Source organism: Erigeron canadensis, chromosome 7, assembly GCF_010389155.1.
Source record: "Erigeron canadensis isolate Cc75 chromosome 7, C_canadensis_v1, whole genome shotgun sequence".
Lineage (NCBI taxonomy): Eukaryota > Viridiplantae > Streptophyta > Magnoliopsida > Asterales > Asteraceae > Erigeron > Erigeron canadensis.
Window position 1 is genome coordinate 36,413,444 of NC_057767.1, and position 21,161 is coordinate 36,434,604.

General features: G+C 32.8%; 1 protein-coding gene, 1 long non-coding RNA gene and 2 pseudogenes across 2 annotated transcripts; all 4 read right to left on the reverse strand.

Moving 5' to 3' along the window:
- Positions 1-334: 334 nt before the first annotated feature.
- Positions 335-4,405, reverse strand: LOC122607676 (blue-light photoreceptor PHR2-like). The gene is made up of 4 exons (XM_043780695.1): positions 3,252-4,405; positions 1,423-1,649; positions 1,261-1,347; positions 335-656 (listed from the first exon to the last, which is right to left on the reverse strand). Exons 1-4 carry the CDS (start codon positions 4,212-4,214, stop codon positions 596-598), a joined length of 1,338 nt encoding a protein of 445 aa, XP_043636630.1. The 5' UTR covers positions 4,215-4,405; the 3' UTR covers positions 335-595.
- A 2,942-nt stretch (positions 4,406-7,347) lies between these two features.
- LOC122608492 lies at positions 7,348-12,656 on the reverse strand (annotated as a pseudogene).
- Positions 12,657-15,635: 2,979 nt separating this feature from the next.
- LOC122609443 lies at positions 15,636-17,252 on the reverse strand (annotated as a pseudogene).
- Positions 17,253-17,329: 77 nt separating this feature from the next.
- LOC122608760 lies at positions 17,330-18,625 on the reverse strand. Its single transcript, XR_006325320.1, has 3 exons — positions 18,499-18,625; positions 18,272-18,355; positions 17,330-17,349 (listed from the first exon to the last, which is right to left on the reverse strand). It is a non-coding gene; the product is annotated as an uncharacterized LOC122608760 (long non-coding RNA).
- Between the last annotated feature and the right edge of the window lie 2,536 nt (positions 18,626-21,161).

Here is a 21,161-nt window from a genome sequence, read left to right on the forward strand (position 1 = left end):
CTTCTGAGCTATAGTAGCAACATTATTGAATCTCATCGATTCCCTGCCTTCTAATACCCCAACCATACACAATGCGAAAAATAATGAAACATTCTACATTCATAATTATAGTTCTTTACATCTCGCTAGGCTCTTTAATCTTTACAGTGACATTGATGAACCATTCTTGTAAACTTAAAAAATAAGTCTGGAACTTGGTTGAAACTGTCAGATTAAATGAGTTTCAGCCAATTATTAAAGTTATCTAATTATGATTATCAATTTGGTCAACAGTTTGCAGCCAAAGCAAGTCAAAACAAAGTACTTGAATCAAGTATGGTCTTTCATAATAACATTGATTTAAAGTTCAAACTTTATTCAAAACACAATGGTGATATATCAATAAATTGCCTTTCAAGGCAAATCAAAATTCCAACATTACACAAACCCTTAAAGCATCTCTAGTATTAAAGACACAAAAGAACATTTGCAGAACATACATGCAGTACTAAAATTATTGTTCATACAATCATACTTCATACAACCCAATATTTTGGAGATTGATGACCAAAGAATAACTTTAGACAAGTGAATCGTTGTATGACACCCTTCACCTTCAAGCGGTGACCGGAGCAGTACTATGTTGTTTCGATGAACTGTATTTTCTTGTGATAAATCTGCAATCCGACAAAATATGATAATTTAGAAAAATATTAAGTGCTGCTACTCGCATCAATAAGTAGATAAACAATTATAGAGCCAAAAACTGGTAGCCTTGATATTTTATCACAAACTGGTCCAAAAAGCAACAATTTAAAATCATTTGACAATGTAACAGAAAAAAAATAAACATGTCCAAAGTGTGCAAATGCTTATACCTCCTAGATCACTTTATTGAGCAATAAGCCAACAATAGATTTATATTTCAACGGTAAATTTTCTCAACATATATTTGATGCCCTGTTTTTTGTGTATGTAGAACTGGAGAAAAGGAAAATAAGAAAGCGCTAGAGACCCAACCAACCCATTTGACCCCAATCAAAATTTTACAATTTTTATTTACTCCGCGTTTATTTAGAAAGACAATAATTAAACATCCACGCATATTTACAACTTCTCAACTATGGGACTTGAACCCACAACCTATTAGTTGATGATATAGCACACATACCACTAGGACCAAGGTCCAGGGATATTCAGAAGTCCATTTTGCTACCCCCGTAAACAGATTGACCCACGAATAAAAACTGTACACAAATCAAAATCAGTTCATTCACTTGCCTGAAGAAATCCCTCCATAGGAGCTCGTACATTAGCCAATTCATGCCACCATCATCATCATCTTTTCCATTCGAGGCAGAAATTGTTCTAAATTTTACACTTTGTTAACACAAAATCAAAATTTGAAAAGAAACAACCCCATAAAAACACACTTAAGCGTACCTAGAAGCAGATTTCTTTAGCTCATCAAATATTAAACGAGGGGAAACACATCCTGTAGTAAGCCATGGAGAGATTTTGCAAGAGAAATTTGCACCATATATGGTATCATTACTTCCATCTTTGGTTTCTTTTGGAGGTTGGGCTTGACATTCCACAGCAAATTTTTTAAGTCTGTTTAATGCTTCAGTCTCACCTCCAATAAGGGGTCCACTAGAAGCATGCTTGTCCTGCATGAAAGTAAATAATATTTATCACATTGTCCGACTGTTGGGTCCATCTTTCTTAATCAAGACCCATAATTTTTGGCGTCTAATAGTAATGTAGCTTTAAAAGTACCTACGGCAACTTAATGTATCTCAGACGATCAGCTGATTAAAGGGGTGTTAGAAATCAGCTTAATCGTTAAATAAGTGAATGATAATATCACAATATATGACTTTGGCCTACATCATTCTTAATCAAGAAACATGATTTAAGTGCCTATATGAATGTCATTCAAAGTAACTATTGCACCTTAAAAAATGATAAATAACGGAGCAATAAAAATGAGTTTGATCTACACACAACAAAAGTAAATTAGATAATCACAATGTACAATTTTGGGTCTGTCAGTGTCATGTTATTATAATTTTGTTATTTATGAAACCCTTCCAATGCACCATATGATAACAGATCATATTAAAGTGAGTTGTTAAAAAAAAGGTAAAGTCAACCAAGACTAACAACGAAGGAAACAAAGAAACTGATTTGATAATCCGAATAGAGTTTAAATTGACTAGTACCTAACTTGAAGTCACAATCATCAGTTTGAGAGTGGTTGGTTAAACTAGTGATATGCGCTTGAGTAATTCAGAGCCAGCATATAACAGATTATTCCGGATATATGTAAAACTACAAACTATCCCTAACTTTAAACTTGGATTATGTGGTAAAATCAACTAATCAAACTCAACCATTCAAAAGCTATACAAGGCAATACTTGATTCTCAATCGGGGCTGCATATGACTTGAACCAGACTAGACAGTGCAAGGAGCAAGCTCAAGCTCACTTCAATAACATAACATATGTTCTTGATGCAGGTTTGAGCTCAACTAAATATAAATTTGAACTAGATTCGCAACATCAATAGGTCAAAAAGACCCATGAAATCAATATCTGATAAAACAAGCTCAATGACGTATAATTTGTGGACTGTCTCAACTTTAACACTGATTTTAAAGCTAAGAAGGGATGTCAGTCTTTGAAACGTCCCTTTATCTAACTTCATCCTTCCATTTCTTCCTACTCTAAAAAACCAACACAAACTACACACCTCAACAAACACACAATATTTTATCTGTTCGTTGCCGCCTCACTGCAGAGATACAGGCTAGTATTTTAATAGATCAAGCTCGATTTCAAGTTCAGCCGAAAAGACCATAAGTTTCTATAAACTTTAACTCGACCAGTACTACATACATTCCATGACATGTATAAGACCATAAGTTTCCATAAACTGTAACTCGACTCATTACATGTTCAAGACTAATACTTCTACTTAAACATCTTAGCAAACACACAATATTTCATCTGTCAGCTGCCTCCTCACTGCACAGATATAGGCTAGTATTTCAATAAACCAAGCTCGATTTCAAGTTAAGCCGAAAAGGAATATATCAAAACTAGACCAGTACTACCTACATTCCCACATATATAAGACCATAATAAGTTTCTATTAACTTTAACTCGACTCATTACGTATTAAAAACTAATACTATAACTTAAACATCTTAACAAACACACTTTAGTCAAAATAAGTATTACTATTAGCAACATTCGAAATCCATACCTGACTCAAATTAGCACTCGAACCGAACCCCAAATCAGCCAAAGTAGGAATCTCACCAACTTCCACATTCCCACCAGCAGGCAGCCCTTTAAACTGACCCAAAGCCTCAATAGTTTGCCTAACTTTAACACCTTTAATCTTCTCTCGAAATCCGCCATAATTCGTTGGCATTTCGTCTAATTTAAACCCCAAATCATCAATGTGATACAATGTACTTCCCCAAAAGTACTTAACCTCAACACCTTCATCTTTCAACGCATTTTCGATCTTATTTTCGCCTTTTACTTCATCATTACTCACTTCCCTATGCACATAAACTGCTTCTGCCCCAATTTCCTTAACCAATTCAGCTAAAATCGATTCGGGTTTGCCTATTCTAACAACTAAATCAGACCCTTTTGCCTGCAGGTTTTTTCTTAAATCTGAAACACATTCGATAACGAAAGAAGCCCGATTCGGGCCAGTTTTATCAAACCCGTTTGGGGATTTGCCAAAATCTTTTGGGTCAAAACAAAAAACTGGCAAAACAGATAAAGATTCATTATTTGCAGAGTTTAAACATTCATTATCTTGAACACGGAGGTCATTTCTGAACCAGACGACGGAGACACGACGGACCCCGGCGGCGGATGATGGGTCTGCCGGCCGGCGAGGGGTTTCGGTTGATGGAGTTTGAAATGGGTTTGCAGAGATAGTTGATTTTAGTGCAGATTTAGTAACTGGAATTGATGATGATGATGAAGAAAGTGTTAGTTTGTTAAAATAGGACGAAATTTGAAATGGGATTTGGAATTTGGGGTTAAAAGGTGAGATTTTTGGAGAAGAAATGAAATGGGTTGGAAGGAATTGAGGGACTGAAAGTGTAATTGATGTAAATAATGGGTTGATAGGTTGGTTCTTGTTTGATGAAATTTCTGAATCTTGGTTTTGGGTTTGTGAATCTTGAAGTTGTTTGGAATCCATTTTTCTTTTTTTTGATTGAAAGTGGGTTGAAAATGATGATGATTTTTTTATAAAACAAATTGTGTTCGGTTTGTGGAATGGTTTTTGTGTGTGAAGCCTGCTGTGTTTTTTGTTGTGTTTGGTGGGAGAGAGGAAGGGAAGAGGAGGAGGTTGGTAGGTGGGAGTGTTTTTCTCTAGTTTTTTTAATTTCCTTTTAAAGGAAATATTATAGACAAGTGATTGTATATATATTTAGAAAAATTAATAAATAGAATAACCGACGCATTATTGGTTCAAATTGATGTAGTGTTTGTGTCGGGCTTTAGATATTTCCATTAGGAGATGATTTTGATATTATTCTCTTAATTCATTAATCTTAATATATTAGTTTAAACGTTTTTCTAACTAAAGAAAAACAATTGACATTTTAAGAAATCAAGAAATAAGATTAGAAGAAAGAAGTGAAATCCAAGTATCATATTAGAAAAGTTTTAAGAAGATTTTCAAACTAAATAAGATTAATCATTTTTTATTTATATTGTATATATTTGATCGATTATAATTGAAAACAAAAACTCATGGATAACCAATAGAACATGGAGAGAGAAATATAAAATAGAAAAAACAAATTATTCTTATTGGTTCATATCATTTGACAAGTTAGTTTATAAATATTTGTTTGTAATTTATTTGTATCTTTAGCATTTATCAATTGAAAAATGATTAATCAACTTCATAATCAACCCAACAATAAGATTAAGATATTTTGCATAATAAAAAAAATTGATTTAGAGAGAAAACATTAATTACACTTAACATATAATAAAGACTTAAATACATATATTTTGTAAATTATTAAATTGAATATAATAAACTTGTAAATTGATGAAATAACAACCTGACATTATATATTTTGAAAGTTAGATACATACAAGAGAAATATCTTATATAAATAAAATAAAATTCTTATTACATCATTATTTATTAAATAATGCTTACTTGTCATTATTAAATTTTTTATATATTAATCATTTCTTTTTTATTATTTTGATTTATGACATCATCTTATTTAAAATTTACATCTAATTGATTTATGATGTATTTTCTTTTTAGTCTAAGTCTTAATGTAAATTAAAATGTAGTTATCTATTTTTTTTTTCTTAAAGCGATTATATGTCAATTTGAAAAAATAAAATCACCATCTCTTTTCGACTTAATATTATCAAGTTGTTGGGTATATTAAATAAAAAACAATTGCTATGCCATCATCATTTTATAAAATTAGTTTATTTATCATCTTCAAATTCTTTTTTAAAGTTTAGTTTTTTTTTTTGTTTTATTTGCTTTTGATATTACAAGCACCTTTTTTTCTTTAAATTTATTTCATTTTTATTTTTGTTATTAATGATGTCTTTTTCAAAAAAAGAAAAAATTTTTTTCTTTTCTTTTGAAAACTCCAATGTTATATGCATGGTCTTTTAATTTTTCATCATCTAAATAGTTTTAACATAACAAATTTTTAAAATTATTCGCATGATTTGCCGGTGAACAAGCTAATTATATTTATTCGAAATATAAAGTATACTATTCGAGGTTATGAGTATGGTTAAACTATCTCGTCATTCTTAAACATCAATGTACTTTAATATTACAAAACTTTTATTAATAAATCCGGGTTGAACCCGAGTTAATTAGCTTGTACTAAGTATTTGTAAAATGTATAATTTAGTTTATTGTAAAGCATTCAATACAAATTTTGGGGGTAAAACTGATTATGTTAGAAAGATGCTATTATTTGTGACAATATCTTTTTTAACAATACATGACAATAAGAAAATATAAATAGTTAAAAATGTAATATTGTATTTTATAAATAAAATAAATATTTACTTAAGAGGATAAGAATGTTCATGATGTATTTAATAACGTTTTTTTCTTGCACCTTAAAATATTTAAATTCAAGACCTCGCATGAATAAATAACAGTATCTGACTATTAAGCCGCTCTATTAATTAATAATTGTATGTGTTATATTGTCACATTCTTTAAAATTGATCAGGTACAAAACTAGTCATATATTGTGAAGGTCAGCACTTAATTGTACGTCAATGTCTAAACCTAACAACTTGTTCACTTGTCGGTCTCAATTTCGTCTTCTTTTTAGGGGTTGGTGGGAATTGGGAAAGATAAGACCTAAAGTGTTTGTTCTCAATGGTCAATAGTCAAATGAATTTACTAGGATACGTGTTTTGACTTTTTTTTATTATTATTATTTTGAAATGTCACGCTACTCGTTATATGAGGCCCAATTTAAAGCCCAACTAACGACAATGATTTGGACATGTACAGGCGTAAAGCTCTATTTTAGGCCATTGTAAGTCCTCGCGAGTCACGTCTAAAGCTCACAAGTCACGACTCACTACGTCTAATAATTACTCGTATTTTAAAAGCAACTGTATTTTGAGTGTGATTTTTGTTTGTCTCCTTTTTTTAAACGTTATTAATTTTTTGTAAAAAAAATGATAATACGAAAAACAAAACCAACCAATACAAGAATACACAATACGTGCGTTATTTGTACAAAATGAGAAAGTATATAATAAACTATACGTTACTTATCAAAACTATGTAACATGTTATGTGTGTTTCAAACTTTCATAAGGACAAACCCGGAGACTTGAGAACTCTTGTGTAAATTTGAAAATCACGGATAGAAAGGAACATATTGGCGACGATAAAGATGGCAAGTTTAACGACTTTATGTTTAGCGGCAAGGTGTATGGAGGTTTTTGATCCTTTAGAGGAGGTCCACCAGATGGTTTTACACTTTTACCATAATATGAGGTTGATAGGTAGTAGTCATATATGGTTATATATATCGATCAATTGTCCTTAAGTATTAATGTAGTATGTTTCTCCAAAATCCTTGAAAATTTTAAAAATTTCTTTGAAGTCTATCCTTTTTATATGTGTTTTTTATGATTATTAAGCCTCATGACATAATAATGACGTCATCCTGATAAGAGGCATGATCCAAGTTTCAAAACTACCGATAATGAGGCAAATGACTTGACGAATAGATATAGTTCAGCCTCATATGTGAGGTCCAACGTGAAGTTACGAATCCATCTCATAAACAGTAGTCCTAGTAACATCCGATAAGTATATGTAGTATTGATACCCAAAAATGATCCTAAAATAGGAGAAACCATATCCTGCTATTAACCCCATTCGTAATCAAACAGTTAGGCCACTTGAAAAACTTTCATTAGAGATTCACCTAAAAATGACGCTGGCTCGATGTTGTATCTTTATTTGTTAGGAAGTACTTCATATTATCATAGTACCTATGGGGTACATGAAAAGCCCGGAAGATTTATAGCTGCAATCGTCCGAATGCTGAGATTGCTCGTTGAGGTCTGATGGCATGCATACTTGCCTTCACGCCAAACAGTAAAAAGGATCACAACTCTGAGTATGAGATGCCACTTGAAAAATAAAGAATCCCAAGACCAGTATAGTTATTACCTCAAAGTAGGAATTAAAGTTTAGACGCAAAAGGAAACGCCTGAGAAAAGGAGCTCGTTGACTCCCTGCAAGTTTGCTGTTGCGCAATATTGCGTACAAGGAATTTGTCTTCTTGTGGTATTCCTGTAAAAAGTAGTGCACCAAATAAATGTAAAGTAGATTCTTACAAAAAGGGAGTGAAATATCAAATATTACATCATAATATGCATGGTCCATATGTGAGATAGTTCTGGTTATGGTACTTGGTGGTGGCAATTAAGACCTATTTACCTGTTCCAAATTTTAAAAGATGGCTTAAAATGAAATGGGTCAAAACGGGTTAAAAGTTGCCAGTATAATTGTTACAACTTTTGTACACATTTGACACACGATTCCTTACACATTCTGTTTTTTGTTGTAAATTTTAGTCAAAAAAATGTTTCATGGTAAAATCATTTTTACCAGTACCTAACGACTACTTGTTTTGATGCTAACTACTTTTCGCATTACCCAACCCACCCAAGCTGCTTACTTTTACTCTTCACTTCTACAAGTCAAATAAGAAACACAAAAGTATAAAGAATACCTACTGTGAACTAATTTTACTTTGTGCCTATTTAATATTTATGGCTGAAGGTACTAAAATTACCTCAGCTATATGCTCTAGATCTTCAATGTTCAAATCAGTTTCTTGGTTCTCAATCTTCAGACAGAACTGCAAGCACAACTTCATGATTCCATCCAATATCCGTGATACCGAGCCAATATCCAAAAATGATTGTGAAATCAAAGCTGATAAGTATCTGCACCACATGTCATTGCAGTCCATCAATGAAGAAAAAGTACAGATAGTATATATAACTATATAAGAACTTAAACCTTATCTTCTACTCACGCTTGATGGAACGCTACCAAATCAGTGAAATCAGATGACTCCTTTATACGAGCTACCAATATATTCCACTGAGATTCAATCACATCCACCTGTATATAAAACTGAAGATTTCGTATCAAGAACACCATAAGCTCTCTAACCCACCACATTTTTCCTCTCTGTTGAGATGTTTGGGTGTTTACTCTTTCAGTACGACGTTTGGCAAAATCCAAGTGACGTTGTTTCATTACAGACTCCCATGACTTCTCCAATTCCATCTGTGTTCGTTTCAAACGCAGTAAATACTGAAAGATCCTGCTGTACCTGTTCCAAACTATCTCATCAACCAGCAAGTCCTAAAATAAAATTGAAAATTCTGACGCATCCAACATGCATGAAAGTATTCGGGTTATATATCTCTAATGAGTCAAATGCTCAAAGTGTGGTTGCGAATATATTAATCATACTGGCCATTGTCATTGGTAATAAAAAGTTCAATAATGTTGGTAAAAATGTGTTTTGGGGGTCAACCCAACCAGCCTGATACGATTTAGAAACCATGAATGATACAGACTACGTAGTTTAAAGTTGCCCCTTTAGATAAAATCAACAAAAATAAAAAAGTGCTTAGAATGTTTACTCAGGTCCCGAGTTGTGCAGTTTCCATAAGGTAGCCAACAATGCTTAATTAGTAAATTCAAAAATACCTTGTGAGAACTTCTGGCGTAAAGAACAAATGTAAGGGCCAATTAACAGAATATTCGAGGGCAATGCCATCCCAACAATCTAAGGAAGTATCCAGTAAGCCCGGATCTCTATCACTAGAGGCTTTTGAATTCTGCACATCAGCTTGGGAAGATCTAACGTTGACCCTAAAAGAACAATTAGCAAAGTTATTATTAAAACTATACAACTGCAAGCAGTATCACAGAAGTGCAGTTTACAAACCGAAACTCTTTTTTAACATAATATTGGACAACATAGAATCTTACCGCAATGACACTCTTGAAAAATATTTATCATCGTCGCTGATAGTCTTCATTATGGCCTGCATTAGAAGTTTTTCATATATTTCTCCAATACAACTAAAAACAATTGCAAGAGAATATGTGTCGTATGACTAAATTACCTGTCGAAATGGAACCATTAGATCAGCTTCAGCTGTTGACTGCCTAGGAGGTAGTCGCATAAGTTTTCGACTTCCCTCAAGAAAGGTCTGACATACATTTGAAGTTATAATAAGCTTAGATTAAAATCATAAAAAAAAAAAATAGTAATAAGATATCAAATGACAAATTTGCATATAGAAATTCCACTGTGGAGGTCATGATCTATAAGCAATCAGTTACCTGAAAGAAATCACCTTTTGCTAGGAGAAAGTAATCTTTTATGGCCTTCAAATGCCCATTGAGATCAGCCTGGACAACCACCAGCTGCAAGAAAGAATAAGATACTTGTCGAATGAAATAGAACAAAAAGATGGAGATAAATGAGTGCCAAATCTCTACCTGCCAAAGATGACTGGCTGCAATAGCCCTGATTGAACCAATGGCCCCCTCAAATGATCTTTTGTGAAATCCGGATGACTCCTGTCAACAAATAACTAATATTTCAGATGGAATAGAATACATATCTTTGAAAACACAAGTATAATCCGTAATGCAAATGTTTAGCAATCACAATAAGGTAATATCAATATTTTCATAAGCATACCTGCAGATTTTTAAGCATTGATTCAATCTTATCAGCTTCTGATTGTGGCAGTAATTCATCTTCTGTCAATGTTGTTTTTAACAAGGGTCCTTTCCTCAGAGAGTCCTTGTAAGTCTGTGGCCCTGCTGCTTGATGAGACAATGCATCCACAGAGCAAAAGTCAGAACTTGGATTTCGGAGGACCCTTATTGCCTTTCCAGCAAAAAGAATGGATTCTGCTACACGGACTGGAATATATTCTGGCAACATGTCCTGTAAGAAAATGTTGAGATTCATAAAGTTTATATGCTATATCAAATGGATAAAGTAGAAATGCAACTTCAGGATTTATGCAACCCAAACTATGACATACCTTGGAGATACTGAATCCCATGTACCAATCAGTTAAAGATCCATCGCTACCAGATATGTATGCCGTCTTTTGAATATTGTTGGTTTGAGACAATTCATTCTCAGAAAGTCCTTTTTGCTGCCTAAAAATGTAAAACATCATAGTGTTGCTGACAATTGTCAGCTGTACCAAATCACTCTACATTAAGAGAAAACTAATTACCTGCAGATGAAAAATTCTTCATACTGATCATGAAGAATCCCATATACCATCCAATACGAAACTTGGTTGTACATGACTTGGTGCCCATGCCATAAAAGTCTATGCTTGCAATAAAATGAATAAAGGCGGTTTCATGAGTTTCTTGTAATCTCTCGTACAATCACCAATAAGATCCATCTTACTTATCTTAATTGCTCTATCTTTTTACAGTAGCTACATTGATCTTGCTATACACTAAACACAACGGTAATTGGAAAAAACAAAAAGTAGATGCACGTGGTAATAAAAACATAAAATAGATGTTAGAACAGATATTATACCGCTGAAGGCAAGTCTGTAGCTCTGGCACCCCACAATGGCATCGTTTATATATAAGGTTAAGAAGTTTCCCTCCACAGATACCATCACGCTCGATCTCTAGAATTAGCTCATACAGAGGTGGCAAGAAAACATGAAACTACAAAAACCATCCATCAATGACAGCCCAAAGAACGTAAAACTGCAACATAAATTCAAATCTCCACCTGATTCAAGCCTTGCGTAACTGTAGCTAATATGGGAAGGGATTCAGATAGCAACTTCTGTTCAATATCCAAAACAGCAGATCTGTAAATGGAAAGAACTTCCACTATGCCGTTTGCAACGGCCCTCCTATAATTACTCTGATTGTCTGGCGGCTCTTTCAGTAACTTAGAAGTTTGTAATAATGAAGGCACATTCCCAGTCCTTATCCAGCTTAAATTCCGTGACTTAGTGGCAAATCGATCAAGTTCACGATAGTAAAAACCCAATGTAATCAGTTTCTCAATGATATCCCTGCATCTCATTTGCAACATCAAACATTTTAATAACCAGTTTACTTTTTACAGAAATTACTACCACACTTATAGACTTCCTTCCACTAATGAGTACAATTGATTCTACTTCTATATTTAGTTATTCATAAACACATATAACATAATCGTCCATTCATCATTAGTAATCGTCTATCACTTGTGTAAGTACTACTGTATATATTAGTAATGACCGTTAGAATTTCAGGCTTATCATACATTTATTTTCTGGCCAAATGTCATAGACTAACTACATAACTTCAAATTTGTCCCAATATGGTATTTGTACTTTTCCCCCTTTTTTGCTGTTAACATATGATCAGTAAACTGCTGAAATGGTGACGCGAAGGTTAGATGCTGACATGTCATCCAAGTATCCAACAACTGGACACGTGGTGTCTGGTGTAACGTGGACATGCCATGCCAGCTGCCAATCGAACAATTGATATGGTATGGCTTGCCACGTCACATGCCAAGTTAACGTAGTATGACGTCTGGCATGACAATACACATCATACCAGGCGTACAGCTGGCAATTGGCATGGTAAGACACATCAGCATTAAACCTCCAGATCACCATTCTAGCAGTTTACTGGTTAACATAAATGAAACTAATTTGATATTTGCAAACAAAAAAAATAACATTAGTACCAAATAAGGACAAGCTTAAAAGTAAAGATGTAATTTTAGTTTATTACATTTCAAATGACGCAATGTTAAATGTGAGGTCTAATAACCTAAATAAATTGCTTCATTCAACAAAATTTACAAGTTTTAAAAACAGGCCGAATAAAAAACATAACACACAAACAACAAAAAGATATATACCGATCCCCGGGTGAAAGAAATGATATATCAGGAGCAAGTCTGAAGGTGCATTGATCAGAGATTAAATCATCGGGCGAGGAATGTTGCTGATCTCTAACGTCGATGATAAGGTCTCCGGTGTATCCTAAGAGTGCTAGTAACAGTTCGTGTAGCATTTTTGTTTTATTACAATATGATCATCAGTTATTATTATTATTATTATTTAAAAATTATAAAAATGTCTAGTGTAATGAAATGTATGATCGTAAGATTGGAAAGATGATGAAAAGATGATCGATGACGTACGTTTAACTATATTTCGAAATTCGAAAACGAAGGTTTTTCCGCTTTTTGCTCGAATTTTGTGGCCCGTTTCTATAGAAAGTAAAATGGGTCCAGCCCAACTATGGAAGCCTTGGGCCTTTGAAATTTATCACTAGTTACAGTCTTACATGACTTACAGTAAGTTAAGACTTGCAAATTTAATTTGCCAAAATTGTGACATTTTTCAAGATATATACACTAATATTAAAGGGTACTCACGCAATGCGCAGACTGTGATGATGGCAGCGACGGCGGTGAGTAATGCAGGTAGTTGATGAAAATCGGGTAGTATTAGGATTAGATATTTGATTAATTGGTGTATGGGCATAAGGACTATTTCTAAAATTGAAATTGTGAAACATGCATTTTAACAATTGGGTGTAAAAATTAAGAAATAGTAACAATAGTTTAATTATTAAGGTGTTTATATTCAAAGGAAAATGTGTGATGTCTAATTAATAAACCTATAAATGGTGGAGATTACAAAAACATATTATTAGGCAGCTGCAATAATTTCAAACAAGAAAGATCGGAAAATATTATGCAAGATGCCAAGTTGCCAACTACGAGTACATGATATCATCTATATATATTGAGAGTTTGAGACCAAGGGTCAACTCCTCTGTAATGTCAAAAATTGCATATTCTTTAATTAAAAAAATTATGCATTCTTTAATGTCAAAAGTTGCATATTCTTTAATTAATAGTAGTATTTCTAATATACATCTTCTATGCTTTAAACCATCTTTAATTTCCATCCATTTACTTTATAATTAAGTAACGTTAAAATTTTTCATGACAACCAAATAATCTTATTTGAGTACACATTGGGTCAAATTTTACCACTTAAAATGTGAAAACGAGTGACTAGAATGGGGCTTTTCCATTTCAGTTTATCCAACAATATTGAGTCTTTTTGACTCAAATGTACGCAGCTTAACCAAAGTATATATAATGTGATAGGTTCGATACCCTTCACTGTCTATCTAAAAGATCGTACCTGTTTACATAGTATGAAAATAAATAATTTATCAACTAAAGCACATGAACATATGATGTATATGCATATATCATATGTGATGGAAAATTTCCATGCACATGACACACTATTCAAACAATGAGAAGACAAATTACGATAAGGTGAGCAAACTACGTTGGAGAGTAAGAGCACATGCAACACCAACCACGAAACACTTGTGTTTAATGGTGAGTGGAATTCACTTGTTGCACGTGCCCTGCTTCTCCAACACAAATCACTCACCTAAATATATATATAATATCTTAGATTTTTGTGAAATTAAAGCCATATAGGCCAATGACACAAAGTGTAAAAATGAGCTTGTGTAGGTAGTTGTCTTAGGTAGTCGTGCACATATATATAGTCGTCCACATAAAGATGGTTCTAAGGTAGATAGTGTGGAGTAAAAGGGGAGTATTGGAGTTTGTGGGACCATGGTCCCATCATGATGGTCTCATAGGACAGAAAACAAAACTTGTAAGAAGGGATATGCTTTCATGAACCATGATGCACCCTACAAGACACATGGACTGTTAGCGGGTTTGTAGGAAGGGGGTGTGGGGTAGTGTAACGTAAGGGTAAAGGATTCTTGTTCATATTGCCTTAATAGTTAATACGAGTAATAATGTATATTATACATAAATATATATATAAGTTGAAAAAAATTCATGTAAGAACCATTTGAATGAAAAGAACTGTGAGATCGAACTTCTATATTACAATTTGGTGTTCATATGTGAATAGTATATGTGAACATCATCGTTCACATAGAAACTATCAAGTTATTATACTTATAATTACCTACGTTCACATGTGAATAGTTCTCACATGAACTTTACCATATATAAGTTTAAGTGCATATATGTCATATATGTATGTATATTTTTTATATAGGATCTATGAAAAATATTTGGTTTTGTGTTATTTTAGTATACGATAAAGATTAGGAACTCGAAAGAATGAAATCCATATCCAATATGGCAAGGAACTAGACATGTTTTCAAACCTATACTTTCGGAATAGATATACTAAAAATTTTGTCCCCTGTTAATGTGAAAAAAAAAACAAAAACCACAAAAACTTGAAATGTTTGTACACGTTCATAAAAAGAAATATATATAATGATGTTACATACTCATGTCAAAAAAATTTTTTTATTACCATCTAAATTTGAAGTGTAGTATTGTTGCAAAAAAAATATATATATTTAGGCATATATAACAGCTAAAGTCCAACGTAATCATGTCATCTTGGCTTGTACTTTAAGCATTAAAACATATGATGTATACAAGGGGGGAAAAAATGATAAGCAGTAGATTACAAATTAGATTCAGGATGAAGTCATAGTAGCTACCATCAGAGTAATGTAGTGATGGTGATTTTATAATAAGGGCCTAAAGTTGGCGTGTTGATGTGCCTTAGTATTTACCTGCTCATATATAGCAACATTGTAATAACAAGTATAGTACTATTGCCAATGTTGGTAATGCAATTCAATGTTCCCTGTCAAAATTGCCAATAATGTGCTTTGAGAACAAAAATATTTTCAACCAAACTCGATGCATGCTTTTGACTTGCTATTGAGCAAAAACTTAATAAACTTTGCAACTCAACCAAGTTGCTTAGCTATGTTTTTGCTAAGGAAACTTGACGTGAAAAGACGGTTTTACCCGGAAAGGAACCAAGCAACCAACGATATCATCATGGCCTGGGATTATGCGGTAGTAGTGTAGTGCGTGTGATGTTTCATGTGTCGGAATTTCAATTATAAACCTTAATTAGTTTAATACGAAGTAACAAAAATGTAGCAAAATAAAGTTACGGTTATCAAGAATCTAAGATAACTATTGGGTTTGATAGCAGGGAAAACGGTAAAATTTTCTATTTCTTTGCATAAGTTATCAACAGAGGGCTATCGGGGTTTAACTTAAATCCTTGAAGATGATGCAATGCTATGGTCGCCTCCATTTCATTTCCGTACTCTATAAAAGCAATTCCCGGTTTTGCTTCCACCATTCTTACTTCATTAAAGCCATGATACTGGCAAAAGAGCATTTGTAGCATCATTGCAGACATTTGATGGGGTAGATTCTGGATGAATAAGATATTGTTTGGAGGAGTTGGATCGAGCTTCGGGCATAGCTGATTTGGCACTTCCCATGTATGGTATTTGTGATACCTGCACCAAGAGTTTTATAAGAAATATATATATTAGGTAACATACTAACATGTATTCCTTATGGCAAATTGCATAAAAAGGTGAACAAGTATATCTCAGTTCTATTTTAGCTAACCAAAAAAAAATCAACATTGTAAATACCTACTAATAGTCTAATACATCATCTTTCGTGTTATCATTATCTATTAGTAACCGGGTCTCAATCTGAATTTTCAATGGTTACCTTGCATCAGAACTTTTGAATGGTCATTGTTTTTTATGCAATTAGCAATATTTTATTTGTTAAAAAAGAGAAGGGAGATATTATGTGATTCATTAGTCTTACCCGAGGGGCAGCACCATATGCACCCGCGTGAGCAGCATTCACACTAGTTGAAGCTTGATTTTTGTCATGCTGATGTTTGCGTTTTCTTCCTGTTGCATAACAAAAAGACATGAATACAAGTCAAATGGGTAAAAAATGAAACAGATGCTTAGATGGAAACAAGTCAAATGGGTTGAATAGGTCTAAGTCACCCAAAAAGTGTTATAGTGGATAAAACTTCCTAAATCCTTCTATTTAAAGATCATATTAAAGTTCAAATAGAGTAAGTTTTTAGTATAGTATTTGACACACTAATTAGTCGAAAGCATAAAACAACTTGGATAAAAGATGCTTCGGGCCAAAGCATCCCAACAACTAATTAATACCTGTTACCCAACCTGTCTATTTTGCCATCTATATGGATGCTTATCGCAGAAGACCTATACCCCGGATGTAGAATTACTACTGTCATAGGACCCGAAAGTAAGTCATTACAGCAGATTAACCTCTAGATAGTCATTGTGTTTTACTTGGCAGGTTTGTGCCTTAAAGTTTACTTTGAAACACTACCTAGCCTAACAACGGTAAGTTGTGTAAGTCCCAAAAATCGCCTCTTATAACTTTCAAACCTTATTCAATATGTGTCATTAATAGGTATTTGGTTGGAAACATCCTAATAGCAGTAAACTAATATAGCCTCATCAAACCCCTTGAAGCAAAAGAAACAAAAATGTTACCTCGGTCGTCCTGCTACTTTCCTTTTTCTCGAGGGACAAAAGTGCCGTCTCTTTTTGCTGTAATATCTGATTTTGTCTTCGCATATTGTATCCTCTGCAACAACAGAATGTGGTAATATTAACATGTGAACGGACAAGAATGCAGTCACGGGCATGAAGCATAATTCAAAAAACATAAAGATCACGATGAAAATTAATTATTACCCTCATCATGCATGACCAACTACACCAACAGCGATATCAAAACATGCTCAAGTGAAAGAATCTTCTTATTTACTTCTAAACTGATGGATATTGAGTATTGTTACTGCACACCTATGTCAAAAGAATAATCAGAAGTCTAACAAATATTATAATATATGTAAGCTGCAAGCCTGCAGCACCAACTTTATAACTCTCAACCGATAAAAAAATACCTCTCAGAATCCAAGTACGACCAATCTTGTGCCGTAAAAAAAATCGTAAAATGCTTCGGAGGTCATGATATTCTTTTTTTTTTTACTTCTCAATTACGGAGTATCTTAGAACTCAGAACTCATAGTATGTATCCTACTTTAAAACTTTCTTTTGTATGTTGGGATAAAAATTATAGCCATGACATGAAGCTGCCACACGAAAAAGGGTTATGACTTATGGTTGTAAACCGATTAACCTGCCTGCCGCATTTGATAAGTGGGTCGCGTTCAGGTTGGATGTAGTTATATGGGTCCCATATAGTCGTCTGATTTTTGGCCCTTTTTAAGTTTTTTTTTTATAGCTAGTCTTCAGATTTTTGGTCTTTTTTAAGTTTTTTCCTTAGACTCATACGAGTCTAACACCTATAGACTCATACGAGTCTAACACCTATATTCAAGTCACTTACAATCCATTTACCTGACGATCCGTTTTAACCAACAACCTGTTTGACCCGTTTGAGTTATTGGGTTATAGGGTTACGTGGGTTATTCGTTCTAAGTTAGGGTTAACGTTTGGACACAATCAAGTAAATGTGTTATTTTCCAGTTGAGGAATGCCAACCCGCTAGCCTGCCCTGACACAAGGACACAAGAAGAGAAAAAATTTAAAAGACGATACATATGACATTGTTCGGTGTAAATTTGTATATCTATCAAGAATTAACAAACTAAGTTATAGCATACTAATGACACGAAAAATTTTTAAGTAACACGAATTGAAAGACATACCATGGGCTTGTCAAAAAACATCCTCAAAAACAACCCAAGCCTGACCTTTGTGTTTCAATGTTTTGAATGCTAATATCTCCGTGGTCTTCCCGAATAATGAGAAAACTTCTTCCAATGAGTTCTTTAGCTCTGAATAAATAAAAAAAAAAAACATAAAAACATGTTTATTCATCACGTTTATATATAACACAATAACAATATTTGCATGCATACATACATACATAATTACATACACAAATAAAAAAATAATATAGAGAATTATATATAAGTACCATGAAGCTTTGTTTTCTAGTTAAGATTGTTAATGTAGATAGTATTATTTGGTGGAATGTCAGCGACGGCCGTTACCTCTGTCATCTTACAATGTTATTGATGAATAGTTTTGGATCTCGAACAAAAATTAAGTGTATACTCGTATTTTTTTTAGGTTAAAATTGAAAACTTAAAAGCAGGGCATATAATATTATATATTCAACGACTTAGGAATAAGGTCAACTTTGGTATTGGGTTGCTTTCTGATTATTGGGCTCTATATTAAACCGAGCTCGCAAAAACATTTTCCTAAAAGCATTAGCCCTTTTACTTTCTCCGGTTTGCCCTTTTTTGTTTGCTGCATCCTGCATTCCTATTAGATTTTTACCAATTAATTATCACTATAATAAAATGGGTTTTGCTAAATGTATCTCTTATAAAACTACATTAATTAGTTGTATTCTTACCATAAAATTCACTGGTGAACATTTGATATGAAAGTCATAAAATTTTGTATGCACGTTAAGTGAAATCTTAAAGGTTGCGTTTAACATTTTCCCAATAAAATATAACAAAAATTAACTTAAACTTAGATTTTTAATACTTGAAATGTATAAAAGAAATCATTCCATAATAAGTATACGTTTTTAGAGATTTTAGTTTGCATATATCTTAGAAAGTTGGATTCCTAAAACACTATTAAAAATAAACCAAAAAAAGAAGAAGTAAAACGGTCACTAAGTTTGATTGCATTGAAATATATTTATTTTCTTTTTATGCATACTTATTTTTAAAGCGAAAAAAGTATATTGATGTTATACAATTTTGTAGTGAGACATCGTCACCAAGTTCGAAGTTCTTTTTTGTTAAATCTTAATAAAAAATTAAAAAATTTCTAGTTGAAATTGATTTAGTATTCTTCTACCGGGATTTCTGCTTATTGTTCACATTTTGTTTAAATGAAGAATTTTTTCTATTGAAGTTGGATTAGTAATCTTTAAATGAATAAAAACCTCGTGTTATTGAATTTTCACTTAACTTTGATGCAGATGTCTCCTCAATTTCAGTAATTTTCAAAACTCAATGTGTTGGTTTGTTGGGGTAATAAATCTTTTTGATTTTCTTTTTCGTTTAATTTAATTTACAAGTTAGAATATAGATCCATGTGATGCTCTAGATTATTTGAGCATATTTAATATTTTGGATAGATTCACGAGTTGTAGTAATTTTTTATTGCTCAAACTCAAAAGATTGTTCTCTAGCGTTAAGTCAGATTAATTAAGCTTTTGAAAAGCCCGAATCTTTATTTTCGCTAGCATTCGGTTATTGCTTCAAATATAAGTGTTAATGGATCATCATATATTAATAGAAAATGAGGATAGGATATTAAAAGAGATAATATAAGAATAAGAACATGAATCAATAGTAGTGTCATGTGCTCTTGGTAGACTATGAATGAGAAATGCTCCAAACATATGAAGGGGTATCGTTCTTATTTTATAGCTTCGGCAATATATTTCATATCCCAAATTTACTTTGTAGGTAGAATCATTTTAGGCAACATATATACAACTACCCAAGTAATCGACTATATTCATTGTTCATTCATGATAATATATTTTGAAGATTATTCGTATGTATCAAATTGAGAAACAACCCTAGTAGAACCAATGATGGTTTATATTTTATTCATTTGATTGGTTATCCCCTTGCAAAAACTTACAATGTTAATATCAAAGTTAATTAAATTGAGTTATCTATAATTTATAAACCCTTATAAAGGGTATTGGATTTAAGTTTTAAGCACTTTTTATTTTCATAATACCCTTCTTAATTACATTGTATTTTACACCCCTTCCTCTAAATGCAGAAATTACCTCTATCATAATTTAAACCCACAAAAAACGAAACCCATATAGAAAAAAAAAAAAACCCGGCCATATCACTTTTTCCAGTTGATCTCCCTATCACAACCCTTGCCATCAATTCATCACCATCAACAACTAAATCACAATCCTCTCTCTCGCCGGATTCATCGCCCCCAACCACCGCCGCCGGATTCCTCATCATCAACAAGGGTTTTTCTAATATTGACAGCTGCTTTCCAACCGCCGCAACGAGCGAGCACCATACTAATAACTAAGAAAACATATTATATGGTTTGGGAGACAAATAAAGTATACTCATCGAACATTAAAAAACTCCTAGCTAGTTGAAACAAATTAAATTTTGTTTTGCAAACTTAGATGAACTCAATTTTTCCTAAGTAATAGTAAGTATATGCATATATATAATCTGTAAAAATGGTAGATATTAAGTTTGAATTAATGAAAATAGAAAGATATGTTATCCCTAATCAATCTTATTATTTATAAATTTATATCTGCGTTTGCCTGAAGATTGTGTTGTATGAATAGAATGGTGATTATTGGCCAACTCTACTTTATATTGTAGTATTTGGGGTTATCACACCATATCAACAATGATTATGCTTTTACAGATTTGTTATGCTTCTATCGATGTCCTTCATTAATTTTTTAATTATTTTTTTTATTGGTTTGTTATGCTCTGGATGTTATTGCCTCTATGTTGTTGTGGTATGTGTCTGCCTGTCCTTGGTTTAGTCAGAGTCTAGGTCGGTCTAAAGTCTAAGTCGATCTTTTTCATTAAACATTATAAAGAA

What these genes read in the sequence shown, in the direction of transcription:
- LOC122607676 (XM_043780695.1), bottom strand. Translation starts at nt 4,214, where the DNA reads ATGGATTCCAAACAACTTCAAGATTCACAAACCCAAAACCAAGATTCA. An exon ending in CGAGTGCTAATTTGAGTCAG is followed by an intron (nt 1,650 to 3,251) that starts GTATGGATTTCG and finishes ACTTTCATGCAG; the next exon opens with GACAAGCATGCTTCTAGTGG. An exon ending in CTAAAGAAATCTGCTTCTAG is followed by an intron (nt 1,348 to 1,422) that starts GTACGCTTAAGT and finishes TGTAAAATTTAG; the next exon opens with AACAATTTCTGCCTCGAATG.